This window comes from Festucalex cinctus, chromosome 19, assembly GCF_051991245.1.
Source record: "Festucalex cinctus isolate MCC-2025b chromosome 19, RoL_Fcin_1.0, whole genome shotgun sequence".
NCBI classification, from domain to species: domain Eukaryota; kingdom Metazoa; phylum Chordata; class Actinopteri; order Syngnathiformes; family Syngnathidae; genus Festucalex; species Festucalex cinctus.
The window spans coordinates 4,005,266-4,019,347 of NC_135429.1; the positions used below are offsets into that span (position 1 = coordinate 4,005,266).

The 14,082-nt window shown below is 43.4% G+C and overlaps 1 protein-coding gene across 13 annotated transcripts in view; it reads right to left on the bottom strand.

The window, feature by feature from the left end:
• The window catches only part of pleca (plectin a), a 67,125-nt gene that overhangs the window by 11,486 nt on the left and 41,557 nt on the right, over nucleotides 1-14,082 (bottom strand). For 8 of the 13 annotated variants that reach the window (XM_077506784.1, XM_077506785.1, XM_077506782.1 and 5 more), the window contains 25 exons: nucleotides 11,791-11,906; nucleotides 11,588-11,694; nucleotides 11,260-11,379; nucleotides 10,582-10,677; nucleotides 9,328-9,455; nucleotides 8,796-8,889; nucleotides 8,080-8,234; nucleotides 7,507-7,918; nucleotides 7,354-7,431; nucleotides 5,823-5,984; nucleotides 5,573-5,677; nucleotides 5,390-5,485; nucleotides 4,842-4,967; nucleotides 4,617-4,769; nucleotides 4,339-4,493; nucleotides 4,136-4,262; nucleotides 3,143-3,326; nucleotides 2,969-2,989; nucleotides 2,338-2,495; nucleotides 2,081-2,259; nucleotides 1,880-2,018; nucleotides 1,431-1,787; nucleotides 952-1,035; nucleotides 775-879; nucleotides 593-691 (listed from right to left, as the gene is read on the bottom strand). In XM_077506784.1, the coding sequence (XP_077362910.1) occupies nucleotides 593-691; nucleotides 775-879; nucleotides 952-1,035; nucleotides 1,431-1,787; nucleotides 1,880-2,018; nucleotides 2,081-2,259; nucleotides 2,338-2,495; nucleotides 2,969-2,989; nucleotides 3,143-3,326; nucleotides 4,136-4,262; nucleotides 4,339-4,493; nucleotides 4,617-4,769; nucleotides 4,842-4,967; nucleotides 5,390-5,485; nucleotides 5,573-5,677; nucleotides 5,823-5,984; nucleotides 7,354-7,431; nucleotides 7,507-7,918; nucleotides 8,080-8,234; nucleotides 8,796-8,889; nucleotides 9,328-9,455; nucleotides 10,582-10,677; nucleotides 11,260-11,379; nucleotides 11,588-11,694; nucleotides 11,791-11,906 (3,556 nt within the window). The remainder of the gene's footprint in view (nucleotides 1-592; nucleotides 692-774; nucleotides 880-951; nucleotides 1,036-1,430; nucleotides 1,788-1,879; nucleotides 2,019-2,080; nucleotides 2,260-2,337; nucleotides 2,496-2,968; nucleotides 2,990-3,142; nucleotides 3,327-4,135; nucleotides 4,263-4,338; nucleotides 4,494-4,616; nucleotides 4,770-4,841; nucleotides 4,968-5,389; nucleotides 5,486-5,572; nucleotides 5,678-5,822; nucleotides 5,985-7,353; nucleotides 7,432-7,506; nucleotides 7,919-8,079; nucleotides 8,235-8,795; nucleotides 8,890-9,327; nucleotides 9,456-10,581; nucleotides 10,678-11,259; nucleotides 11,380-11,587; nucleotides 11,695-11,790; nucleotides 11,907-14,082) is intronic. The other 5 variants (XM_077506792.1, XM_077506783.1, XM_077506795.1 and 2 more) reach the window with 1 other exon arrangement.

Genomic DNA, 14,082 nt, shown 5'->3' on the forward strand with positions numbered 1-14,082 from the left:
AAATAACGTCTGCTCAATTGAGCGTTTAAATCCTGAACCTTCCCTTTTGTAAAGAAAAGATGGCAAGTACCTGCTTGCTCTTTGTGGTTAACTGGCCTCTTAAGATTAGTATTCATCGTGACAAAGCGCTGGCAAGTAGTTCAAAAAGGAAATGAGGACAATAAAAAAAAAAAGTAATAAAAATGTTAGGGGAAAGTGAAAGTGGCCTGGGAACCAAGCAAAAGAGTAAGAAGTAAAGTAAAAAGCAGGAAGCTGGTGAATGAGAAACAATGGGAACATTTCAAAAGTAAACAAAAAGTGAAAATAGACGGAAGAGCCGTGCGCGTTGTGTTGTGACGCGACACTACAAAGACTATATTCTGTTCAACTCTGGATTGCTAGTCGTAATTAAACTTTTGTGTGCAAGCTTGGCCCCAATTTTATATGGTCCATATTTTGTGCATTTATAACAGCACTTGTGATCTTTACATTAGAAAATAACTTAAATAAGGTATCTCATGCTTTGATTTTGATCAAACGGTGACATTATTAGTCGAAGAAAAGTGTAATTCATCAACTTTCATTTCCCAAACGTCACAATCAATCATGTTACCTCATCATCCTCCAGGCGGCGACGTGCGTCCGTGATGAACTTGATGTACTGGCTGACAAGCGTCAAGAGCTCGCTATAGCGGGTTCTCAGCGCCACATACTGCAAGCGACGCAAAACAGACAGCTTTAGATGATTTTAATGTTGATTTCAATTTGTCGGCCATCTTGCCGGTGAAAACCTGCCTCTTGGATGATGTCATCAGAGGCGCACTCCATTTTGGGCTTCTTCAGTGGCGAGACAGGCGGATCTTGCAGGGCTTTGTAGGTCAGGAGCTGGAGCTCGTAATCCTAAAAGGACAAGCATAAATCTTTTCATTGTGTTTTTACACACCAACCACATTTATACACACACACACATACCTTGACGGAGTCAATGTAGTCTTTGGCATTTTTCTGGCACTTGTCGATCTTGTCCTTGTTCTTCTCGATCTCATCCAGGAGTTTCTGTGAGAATCGAGAAATAAATGCCATGTACCCTAACATGCCAACTTCCTGTTTGGTTTCGGGCATGGGTCCTTGAGACTTTTTTTGTGCGTTATTTTTATATAGAAGTGTCCAGCAAAACTAGACACGGGGGTGATTTATTTATTTTTTCTAGCTTTCGATGTCAGAAATTCGCCACAAAACGGCTGCTTCAAACTATAATGGCCAACTTCCTGTTCAATTTCAGGCACTGGTTCCTAAGACTTTTTTGTGTGTCCTGTTATGATAAACATATCCACCCAATTTGGTGTTGATTGGTGAAACTAGTGTCAAGGGCTGAAGTTTTCTAACTTTCCAAAAGTGCAACAAGTGAGTTTGGGACACAATGAAGTGTTCAGTGAACACATTCGACATACCTTCTCCTCTGCTAGTTGCTCCTTCAGTGCCGCTCCGTCCCCAACGGGCAGTGCCTGGATTTCGCCCTGGCGCCGCCTGGCCTCTGCCAGCCAGCGCATGAGCCACTCGTAGCTGTCGCGGTAGGCGCCCATGTGGCGTCGGAGCAGCTCCAGCTCCTGCTTTCGGATCTCCAGCTGAGCCAGCACCGCCTGCCAGCGCTCCTGCAGGCCGCTCGCCAGTTGGCGGTAGTGCTCCAGCTCGGCGTCGCGCTCGCTGTGGACGCGCGTCATCTTGTCGTGGACGGCCGACGCGCGCTTGAGCTCGTCCTGCATGCGCTCGAAGACGGCCTGGTCTGCTTCAGATTCCGTTTGCATTTTCTGTTGGACAAAAATTTGAGCAAAAACTCCACTAACAAACCTTTATTTGGACTTGTAGCCATAGTTGGAGTTGATGAAAGTCCAGTTGATACCTTTATCTGGCTCTGCTGCTTCTCCGCCTCCTTCTCCTCAGTCGGGACTCTGTGGACGTCCAGAAGACGAGTCTCATAGCTCCTCAGCGTCTCCTCGGCGTCGTTGGTGTTCCTGATCACCACGTTGATGGCCTTCAACCTGAGAGAAAAAGGTCAGCACCAGGACAATGCGTCCAAAATGTAAACTAAAAGGAGGCCTACTTGTCCAGATAGATGGACGAGAGGCCGTAGACGTGCTCCATCTTCTTCTGCGTCCCGTCCACTTCTGAGCGCAGCAAGGTGCCGGAGCTGGACGGCTGAGGCGAGGCCAGAACCTCCTCCGCTTTCTCGGTGATGGAGTTCAGTTCTTTCTTCAGGCCTTCCAGCTCGTTTTGGACTTTCTGCCAGCAGGAATGAGAATTGCTGAAGCACTCGGGACAAAAGAAAACGTCACACATGTCTCCATTTTGGATTTTCACCATCTGCTCGGTGGTCTTCAGGGCGCAGGCTTTAAGTGGTTCTTTGTCGGCGAGCTGGCGAAGTCGCGTCACCGTTCGGTTCTCGCAGCCCTCCAGCCTCAGGCGCAGGTCCTTGAGCTTGCTCAGGTAAATCCTGCACACGGACTCGTCCTGCTCTCCTGGTGGGAGGAGAAAAAAACCGGGAAGGGGCACTTAGCATGCACCCGTCAAATCCGCTATGACTTTGGATTGAAGATAAACAGTTTGAACGGGATTAAACATGCCCTTCATTCATGTTAAATCATGTGACAGATTCAGTCCGACAGTCCTTCAATTGATTTCATGCGTGATTAGACGGTCCTGGTTTTGGAGGGCCGTTGACATTCAAAGCCATGACGAGAGCGGTTAGGAGAGAACTCGGTGAAGATGATGATGATGATGATTGGTGAGGTTAATTAGTGAATGCATGAATGGAACTTGGAAGCACAACAGTGCCGTGGCAATCACAAGCAACAACACACACACACGCTAATTTGTTCACACTGGCACATCCTGACACATACAGACAACAACACACCGGGACGCACACAATACGATACACCAAACACACAACACACACTGGGAGACACGTGGGTGGAGTCAAGCACCTTACCTGTCTTGGGTGGCACGTAGCCTGTAATTTGAAGCCAACAGTCAACTTATTCATCAATCGTGAACCATGTGACTGATTGATGCGTTTATGGTCTTAAAACAACAAAAATGAATTCCAGATGCTTTGCTAACTAAAAGCAGCCGCAAGGTGAGGAAACCCCCAAAACAGACCAACCTTGTTCTGCGGTGCTGACCAGCGTGTTGTAGTGCTGGTTAGCTTTATTGTAGCTGGACTCCACTTGCATGCGGTCCTCGGCCCCGAAGGCCTGCGAGTCCTGGCTGTCCCTCAGGAAGTCCTGGTAGTGCTGCTCCAGGTTCCTCAGGGCCAGCCGGTACTCCTCAACCGTCAGCGTCTTGAACTGGCAAAGAGAAGCACCGCGAGACTCAACACTCGAAAAACAGTTGGGTCCCCAATTACGGATAAAAAAATAGACAGATCCTCCACTTGGGTCCATTTGACCCAACTTTGTGGATCAAAAATTGGGTTATTTTGCATAAAACATCCCATAAAGTTGGGTCAGATCATTTGCTTGGGTCAGTTTGACCCACCTTTGGGTAAAAAATTGGGTCAGTTTCTATGAAACAACCCAGAAAGGTGGGTGAAAAAAAACAAAACAAAACTGAAAATTGGGTCTAATTGACCCTTCACAGTCAAATTTGACCCAAGTAGAGGATCTCACCCAACTTTGTTTTTTTTTTTTTGTATAAAACAACCCATATTGGGTCAGATTTTCTACGTGGGTCCATTTGACCATACTTTGTGGGTCAAAAATTGGGTCATATTTGTATCTCATAAAGTCGGGTCAGATCATCTACTTAGGTCAGTTTGACCCACCTTTGAGTGAAAAATTGGGTCATTTTGTAGAAAATAACCCAGAAAGTTGGGTGGAAAAGAAAAAACTGAAAATTGGAACTTTGGGTCAAAAAGTGGGTCATTTTGTATTAAGTGACCTAGAAATTTGGGTCAGATCCTCCACTTGGCTCCCAGAACGTGGGGTCAAATTGACCCAAAAAGTGGACCGGTCCATTTTGGATCCATAATTGTGTTACTGCTATGACGCACGGGAGGAAGGCCTGTCGTTGTCTGAATGATCAATAACCAGTACTAATCAGAAATCAAATTTTCTGAGGGGACGTGTGAACCCCCTCTGATAAGTGTCGGTGCTACCATGGAGTTGTTCCAGGTCTTGATGATATGAATGTCACGCATAAGATACTGCCAAGACAGGAGGCTCCTCAGGTCCACAAATAAGCTCTGCCACATTGTCTGCAGCTTCTGCAGGTTCCCGTCCAGCCTGAGAACAACAGACACCACGGGTCAGCGGCCATTGGCGTTGCAAAGTTGCCATGACGACGCCCCGGCGTCCTCACCCGGCGACGCCGTTGACGGCGTCCTTGTTGGTGGGCGGCACCAGGAAGCAGATGGACGGCACAGTTGCCTCGTTGCCCTGCCGGTTGAGCACTCGCCACTTGTACGGCTGCGAGTTGTTGAGCAGGGCGCACTCGTCTCCCCGGTGGACCGTGATCTGGAAGCGGATAACACAGGCCATCAGCGCCATCTGCTGCTTAACAGGTGGCATTGCAGGACGGGACAGCCACTCGGGTAACCGTTGGACAAACAGTGAAAATTGTGACAACCAAGCTTTCACCTCCATTTGCTTGAAGTCGCAGACCGCCTGGACGGGCAGCTTGCTTTTGATGGCGGTGGCCGGGTTGCGCGGCTTCAGCTGCACCACGTTCTTGGCGCGCCTCTTCAGACCTTCCAGGTGAGTTTGGAACTCGGCCAGCTGCTCTTTCTCATCCTGGAGAACCGACCAGCGACAAGTCAAGATCATTTCAGTTTGAGAAAGCGGTTGTTAAAAGCGGCAACGCACGGCGGCGTCCTGCAGGAGGTCCTCCAGCCTGGTGACGGTGACGGCGCGGTCGCACGTGTACTTCCTCTTCATGTTGTCGTGCATCTTCTTCAGCTTGTCCTCGGCCTCTTTCACGTCGGCGAAGAACTGCGGAGATACGAAGTCATGCTGTGTTCAGGAAAACTGCCGTAAAGCAACATTTGACATTTAACGGCGAGGATCATAAAGCACCAACGCATTGTTTCTAGCATGTACGCAATCATGAACTCATGTTACATAAATATTCATATTGTATTCAGCAGTTAAATGAATCAAAACAAACCATCTTCACATGCAGCTACAGTATAGCACTAGCCTAAATAAGCACAAAGTGACATTTGGGAAAACAAATTCATTTGGAATTTATGCACAAATAATACAATTAAATTTAAGCAACCAATTATATTTATAAAAATAAATTAAAAAAAAAGTTGAACATCTATGTTAATTTTTGTACAATAAACCACTTGACCGATTATAGTTACTATTTCTGATATAAAAAAAAATGGCTTCTGATGCGTTGGACCTACCTGGAAGTAGGCGGTGTTTTCCTTCAGGTGGCTTTCGATGCAGCAGCACAGCTGGAGGATCCAGCTCCACTGAGTCTGCAGGGCGGAGGTGAAGGCCTGCGGAGGACCGACCGTGACGACGGCGTGTAAGCGTCGCCGCGTTGTTCCATTCGGTTGTGAAGCCGTCTGGGCCTGGGGTCTTACCTCGATGGTCTTCCTGCCGGGGTGTCCGTCCCTCAGCAGTTTGTCTCCCGTCACCTGGACGCTGCTCATCTTCTTCTCTCGCAGCTCCAGCTCCCGCATCAGACCCTGAAAACGCACCGAGCATATGACTGAGAAAAAGTCTACACACCCCTGTTCAAATGCCAGGTTTCAATGATGTGAAAAATTGGACTTTTTTTTTTTTTTTTTTTTTTTTTTTTTTTTTTCCTCCCCCAATTATGTTAACTATTACCGAGTAGTTGTCCTTCTTGGCCGCCATGTTGGTGTTGCGCTCGCTCCAGTCGTAGTTGACCTCCTCTTCCTCCTTCTCATTGAGCCACATCAGCTCCTTGGTGGCGGCCGTGACGAAGGCGTGCAGCTGCTCCAGGTGGCGCAGGCGAGACTTGGACGAGCTCTGCGCGCAGGAGGGGAAAAATTGGTCAAATCACAACATGACAGCAAAACTATTCGTCCCTGTCTTTAACTCATTCACTGCCAGCCCAGTAAAAATGGATCTTTGACGTAGGGCTGCTCGATTATGGGAAAAATAATAATCAGGATTATTTTGGCAATAGTTGAAATCACAATTATTCGGTAATTTATGTTTTGTCACAAAACAAGAAAAGCGTTTAAAAATATTAGGACCCAATTAAAAAAAATAAAAAAATAGAAACACTATAATTAAGTTTTGGACCAAACAGAATTTATAATAATATATATATTTTTTTATGTTGGCAAAAACGTGAAAGTTGGAGTGCAGCATATGCACTGTGCAGTAGGGCAATATTTTTTTTAAATTTTTGGTACAAAACAAGAAAATTTTTAAACATAAAAAACAAAAACAAGAAATTAAGACAAATAAAATTATTTGAAACACTATATTTATGCAAGTTCCTTATGATCAAATTAGTTATTTTAAATTTTTTTAAAAAGGTGCAAATGTATACATTTAAACAACTCAATCTTTTTACTTCGCGATTATGCTGATTTTTTAATTGTGGAGTGTAATAATTGAAATTATGATTGAATTTCAATTAATTGCACAGCCCTACTTTGACGTGTATAGCCGTCAATGGCACTGAATGAGTTAATAAGTGTCCAGGGGTACGAAGTGAGTGCTAGTGCTAATTTTATCCAGCATTTTAAAATTTTGTCTCAGTTTTAGTTCTCTTTCAGTCATGCTTTTTAGTTTTGAGTTTTTATCATAGTTAGTCCACCACATCCCGTTTTTTTTTTTTATTTCGTCTATTTTTAGTTAATTATGAATCTAGCATTTTAGTCTTTATTTTAGTCCAAGAACATTTTATTCGTCTAGTTTTAGTCTAGCTTTAGTTAAGACAATCATTTTACCCCTGTATATTTTTTGTCAGCAGATATGTTGAACATTTTGGATCTAAAACCATTTCACACACAATTACAGTATATCAACAAGTGGCTACTATGGCTCCATGCTACGAGCTAATAAGTTAGCAAGCATCAAATAGCGGTCAGATTAACATTGTTGGAACGTTATAACCTTTTTTTTTTTTCCAAAATCATAATTTTCCTCTTGTTTTTGTTCATGAACTAAAATGTCCATAGGTTTTAGTCCAGTTTTTATTAAGTGAAGTACATTTTCGTCTCGTCTTCATTAGTCAATGAAAACGCATCATGATTTAGTTCTAGTTATTGTTTATTAATGAGGATTTTAGTCGATTCTCGTCTTAGTCCGGTGAAAAATGTGCGTTGACAAAATGATTTGTGTTTAGTTTACGTTGGCGAAATTAACGCCAGCAGCGACTCACCAGGAGCTTGGCATACTGCTGGTCCAGTTGGCTCAGGTAGTCTCTGTACGCCGCCTTACTCGCAGGTGAGATCTGCCTCTGCAGCCAAGAGTTCAAAGTTCAACGCTGCGCATATGTTGCCTGTAAAGGAAGCAACGGGAGGAGGAGGCCAACCTCATCGGCCTTGGCCCGCTCCACCTTGGAACGGAACTCCTCCACGGAGAGGTGCAGGCCGCGGTGGCTGCCCAGGTGCGACTCGACGGCGGGCAGGTCGGCGCCCCACTCGCCCTGGTCCACGCGGCGCTGGTTCTCCTCCACCCAGCCCAGCAGGTCCTGGACGTAGCGCAGCGTCACCTCGTCCAGCTCGGGACGCAGCCGGACGGGGGCCTGCTGGAGGACCTGCGACGTGTGCACCTGCGACGTGTGCACCTGCGTCATGGGCACCTGCGTCATGGGCACCTGCGTCATGGGCACCTGCGTCATGGGCACCTGCACGGCGGGCACCTGCGCCACGCTCACGCCGGATTTGAGGCGCAGGTTGTACTCGCTGCGCAGGTTCACCAGACGCTCGTGGAGGCGATACACTCTGGAGGAAAGTCACTTTTTAGATTTTGTGGCTAATTCGTTAGCTCGTAGTATATCTATCAATTCTATATATGGTTATTGTTTTTATTGCTAGTATAAGTTTAAATTGACTTCTGCAACCATGCTATGAGGCTAGCAATATCTCTTGTGTATTTTGTATACCTGCGGTACATCTGCTCGGCCTGAAGGTGGCGCCCGTCTTTAAGAGTCTGAACATCGTTGAAGAGGAAGCGAATCATGCCCTCCGCCTTTTCCAGGTCCGCCTCCACCTCCGCTGTGTGTTGGGCCGGTTTGCCCGAGTTCAACAGCCGCACGTCCTGCAACACAACACAAATTTGGAATTTAATTTGATGCTTTACTTCGTTTAATAATATATTTTTTACTTTATTTCATTAAAAAAATACATATTTTATTATTTTATATATTTTTTAATAAAATTTTCTTCTACATTTTCTTGTTTAAGTTTATCGAATTGAAATTTAAATTGATAATTTAGCACAATTTCTCAAAATTTTATTTGATACATTTTTATCTATTAAATAAATGAAAGGTAATTTACAAGCACAACAAAATGTCAGTTGTTGTATATATATATTTTTTTAAATTAAATAAATGTATTTGAATTAGTAACTTTCTATTGATTTTAATTCAGTAACGTTTTACTGTATTTTATTACCGTATATTGAATTTACTAGCTTTGCATTTTATTTATTTTTAAGTACATTTTATTGGATTACATAAAACTGAATTTAATACAATGTCATGACTTTCAATACATTAAAATGTTATTTTGTTTTTTTTTTCCTTTTTGTAAGTACATTTTTTTGGGGCTTTTTGCTATTTATTGTATTTAATTTTTCTCCCCGCCCACCACTCACCGTTTGCAACAGCGCCTCCACCTGGTTGAGCTGCTCCTCGCACACGCCCGACTCCATCTGCACCTTGCTGACGATCCTCTGAAGACGCTCCAGCCTGCATAGCAAGGGGGAGGTCAAAGTTCAACGGCCAAACAAAGACAAGACATAAGAGAAAAGCGCTCACTGTGTCCTGTGCCGGAATAAAAACTTGAAATCATATCCCTGATGCAAAAAAGCCATGATGGACGCCCGCGAAGCTAAAGCCAAGACGAAACGTGTGAAATGGTTGAAGAAGTGAGACGAGCGAGGCGACTGACTGCTCAACTTGTGATTCGATGTGCGACTGTCATTATGAGCGCGTTTTTGTTGGATTATTGCTTTGCCTGCAGCAATCATGTGCTTCCTCTTCATTTTCTTGCCAAAAGTGGAAATGAGTCATTCCAGTGGTCACACTGTGGCACGCGTCTCATGATGTTTGTTTTTTTATATATTTATTTAAAATGTCTGTTAATGCTTGTATTGTTTTGTGCTGTTGACGAGGCGGGCGACTCGCCTCTCGAACTCGGTCCTCAGCAGGCGCTCGCGCTCCAGGATGGCCACGTGCAAGCGACCCCATTCCTTCTCCACGTCCAGCGGGTGGTAGCCCGGCGGCACCTTGACGTGGCCCGCCTGCACTGCGCCCTGACACACAAACAAATTGGGCAAAGGGATAAAAAAAAAAAAAAAAAAAAAGAGATAAGAGCTCAAAACGCTTGTTTGGGAAAAGGCATGGATCTGTTCTAGCTGTTGTAACATGTTTTTAATGAGGAAAAATAGCGCTAAAAACATTGATTAAATAGAACGGAAATACTGTCATCAAATCCTTCACTCCCAAAAACGTAGTTATACGTTGTTTTTTTTATGCTAGCGCATACAGAAGGCTTTGATACAGCTTCTGAAATGAAAAGGTCACTTAAAGCAATGGTGTTACAAAAAACGGCCAGCAGGTGGCAGCAGAGTAGAAGAGATCAGCCAGGGCCATGTTGCAACAAGCTCTTTTTGCCATTAGCTATGATTATCCATTAGCTATGATTAGCTATGATTGCAAATTAGCTATGATTCTAATGCTAATAGCTAAAAAATGGAAACAGATAGAAATATGCTTTTTTTTTCCTGATGAAAGAAGAGACACTAATCTTTCTTTTGGTAGGTTCCATGTTTTTACAGCAATAGAACAAAAATTTCTGTGGACCTTGCAAAATTGACCAAAATCCAGTAAAACAACCGGGACCGAAGGGGAGTTGCTTGAGTCAAAGTGGCTGCGAGTGAATTAGTTAAAGGGTTAAAACTACTACATTGTCAATGCTAATTTCATTAACCCCTCTCTATTGGTTTTGCACTGTGTTAGCATTAAGATAGTGTACGTTCATAAGACAAAGTAATATGCAACGTGCAACTGTCTTTGTTTTACGTAGGGAGTCAAAATGTCTTATTTTCGTACACTTCAGAATGTTTGACCTTGGAAATTCGACACATTGCAAATGGTACTACGCTGCAAGGGTTGCAGCTATCACTTTTTTTTTTTAACCGTTTAATCTCATCTATTAGATCAAAAAAATGATTTTGTCTTATACAACAAAATGTGCATGTGAGGTGCAAGTATCCTTGTTGCCCACTTGGGGTCGCCATCTACTCCTTGTCATTCGAAAAGGAGCCAAAAAAATAATAATGTTCATTTGATCCCATTTTCAAAGTTTGACAACATAAAAGAAAGCAATTGCAACTTGGTGATGGTCCGGGAACTCCAAAGTTGGTGCAAAAGACTCACCTCAAAGGACTTGAAGATGTGTTTGGAGCGGTTCTTGTCAGCCTCCTTGGCCGGGAGCTCCGTTTCCTTGAACTTGAGAAACTGACGCCAGAGTACCTGCGGCAGAAAAAGTCCTCAGTCGAAATTCAATTACAATTTCAATTATTACACGCCACAACTACAAAATCAGCATAATCGTAAAAAAAGATTAATAATACTCATTTGGAGTTGTTTAAATGTATATACATTTGCACTTTTTTAAAATTATAAAATCATTCATTTAATATAATTTATTTCATCCAAAAGGAACTTGCATAATTAGTGTTTCAAAGAATTTTATTTGTCTTAGGTTTTCTTGTTTTGTACCAAAAAAATAAATGACTGTCCTGCACAGTGCACAAGCTGCACTTCAACTTTAAGTGTTTGCCAACATAAATAAATGAATAAATAAATAAATATCATTATAAATTCAGTATGGTCCAGAAGGAACTTACATAATAGCATTTTTATTCTTTTTTTAAATTGGTCTTAATATTTTTAAATGCTTAAACCAAAAATCTAAAGAATCGTTTGAATAATCATGATTTCAGTTTTTGCCAAAATAATCAGAATTATTATTTTTCCCCATAATCGAGCAAGCAGCCCTCCTCAGTTGTGTTTTAAAATGAGGGAGGCTGAAGGCTAATGGAGCGCCACTACCTCGATCTCCTCGTAGCTGGTGGGGAATTTGCGCTCCTCAAAGACCAGGATGTGGTGTCTGATCCACTGCAGCAGCATGGTGACCAGCTCGTAATACTCCTGCCAGCGCAGCTCTCGTTCCTACAAACACGCACCTTTTCAAGTCACTTATTTAGATAAGTGGTACAGAAAATGGATTACTGGATAGACAGAAAGTGATTTTTTTGTGGCGCCCTCTAGAGGTCACTGCACTGCATCAACAGTATATTGCCGAATGGCTAACTGGCTCTGGAGATAATCTTCACTTTTTTTTTTTTTTTTTTTCTTTCTTAAATCATCCCATACTCACGTTAGCCTTGACGCCGTCCTGAGCGTCGGGCACCCTGGGCATGGCGTCGTACAGCGACGACACGTACGTGATGATGGATTTCTCGTCGGGATGCGGCACGTCCACATCTGCGAGCAAACAGGACATGGCGGTTGCCGTCAGCGTTTCCACTGGGCCGCGGCGACGCGTGATTGGCTGGCGACGGCGCCGCCCTCCTCACTCACCCTCGGGGTCCAGCAGCCTGGTGACGCCCAGCTCGCGCTCGGCCACGCTGAAGGCCTGCTCCAGGTTCTGCTGGTTGCTCTGGCGGCCCACTTTGGCCATGTCGATGAGGTTGGGCCTGCGGGAACATCAGGCGGGCGTTCGTTAACTTGTTTACTACAATAACATCGAGTATACGTTTTAGAATAAAACTTATGCAACATTTTTTTTTTTTTTTTATGAACACTTGGTCCTACATTATAATTTCGTCGACGAAAAATTTTCTCAAATAATTTGTCACGGAAAAAATTTTCAGACAAAAATGAAACAAAAACTAAAATAGAAGCGATTCAATGAGACTAACTAAAATTGACTGACACGTTCATCAATGACAAACAAAAACGAACACAATACAGTGAGGAAAATTGACGTTCAGTGTTTACTGCATTTTATTGAATGCAATTTAATTTAATTGACTTAATGTATTTAATTGTATTTATTTTATTGCGCAGCTGTAAGATTAATCTAAAGCAATTATGCACTTTTTTTTTTTAGGTGAAAACTAAGTTATATTATTGTCAGTTAAAACAATTAATAAGACACCGTTGTATTAAATATGTCTTGCGTGTTAAACTATTTAAACTGTTTTAATTTTCTGGATAAAAGTTGAAATGTATGCTGAAGGAAAATATCAACTAAACTGTCAATTTAGTCGACTGAAATTGCTCTTTTCTTTTTTTTTGTCGACTAAAATTGCTCTTTATTTTCATCGACTAGAATTGGATTAAAACTAAAATACAACCAGCTGACTAAATTATGACAAACTTTAATTTTAGTCAAAACACTATAACTAAAACTAAATTACAATTTCTTGTCAAAGCGCCTATATTTTGCTCATTTTGGTGGCGCTTGAGGTCTCTTTTTTTTTTTTTTTTGTAGTTGATAATTGCAAGGGATGTAACGATAAGTGCGATATCGTGATATCAAAACTGCCACAATATCGTCGTCATGTTCACAATATTTAAAAGCAGCAATCTGTTCAAAGAAAGTAATGTTGATTTCCATTTGTGGAGTTTTAGCACCCTCTGGTGGCTAGTTTTTTAGTGCAATTTAATTTTCATTAGGGATGTTTTGGCCCTTCTATGTTTAAAATCTACACTAATTGTCAGATGAAGGGGAACGTAATATGGCTGTGAACCGAGTCAATATGTCACATGTGTCGAGAACCGGTCCTCGAGGGCCTGAGTCCTGCATGTTTTTGAGGTTTCTCTACTCCAACACACCTGATTCAATGATCTGGATAATTATCAGCCTCCTGCGGAGCTTGCTGATGAGCGTAAAGAGGAATCAGCTGTGTTGAACATGGGAAACCTCCAAAACATGCAGGACTCAGGCCCTCGAGGATCGGACTTTGACACCATTGCAATATGAGCTAATTTATTTTATTTTTTTACAATATTGTAACCTTTTTTAAATTTGGCCAAACTCCCCACAATATTGTGATAATTATCGTACCGTGAGCTTCATATCGTGATAATATCGCATCGTGATGTTTGGATATTGTTACATCCCTAATAATTGTTAGAAAAAGTTGAAGAAACGCTGTTGTATATCCCACAACAGCCGTGCTGCAGCTGCAGGCCGGCGCGGTACGAGCCAGGACACGAGCGCTAATACCGCACAAGCTTCACATTCCCAAACTGGAAGTGAAAAGCGACGACGTCAACTAGCGTGCAGCCACAAGCTCAGCGTAGAAAAAACAAAACAAAACAAATTCTCCATGTACACGTGCAGGGTCCAGTCGTGCTCCTGGTAGCAGGCGCGTCTGTAGGACAGCCTGTCCCTGCTCACGTGAATGGCGTCCGACTCGGGACGCCATTCAAGGTCCCGCTGCTGTGGGGTGGCGCCCTCTTGTGGCTCCTCCTTGCTCTTCGGGCGCCTCCTGGAGCTGAACTTCCTCTTCAGGTTCAACATGACGGCAGGGGGAAAAAATAAATACATCGAAAGATCCTCGCCGAGGTTGGAATCTTGAGCCTATGGCGGACGGATTGGCTTTCTCTCGCTCGGATGGGCGTAGCCGAGGTGGTGCGTCGTAATCCGCGTGATGCAACACCAACCGGGCCCGTGCCAAGGCCAGACTGAGAGAGACTCCACCCGAATGAGCTCAGTAGGAGGATGTTCCGGAAGGTTAAACAGGAAGGAATTCACAAATCTGAGATTTGGGGCCAATTCCAACGGTCATACATTAGGAAACTCCTCCATGGAAATCCAGCCGAATAAGTACAAACTGGAAATCTTGGATTTCTTGTCCGTTC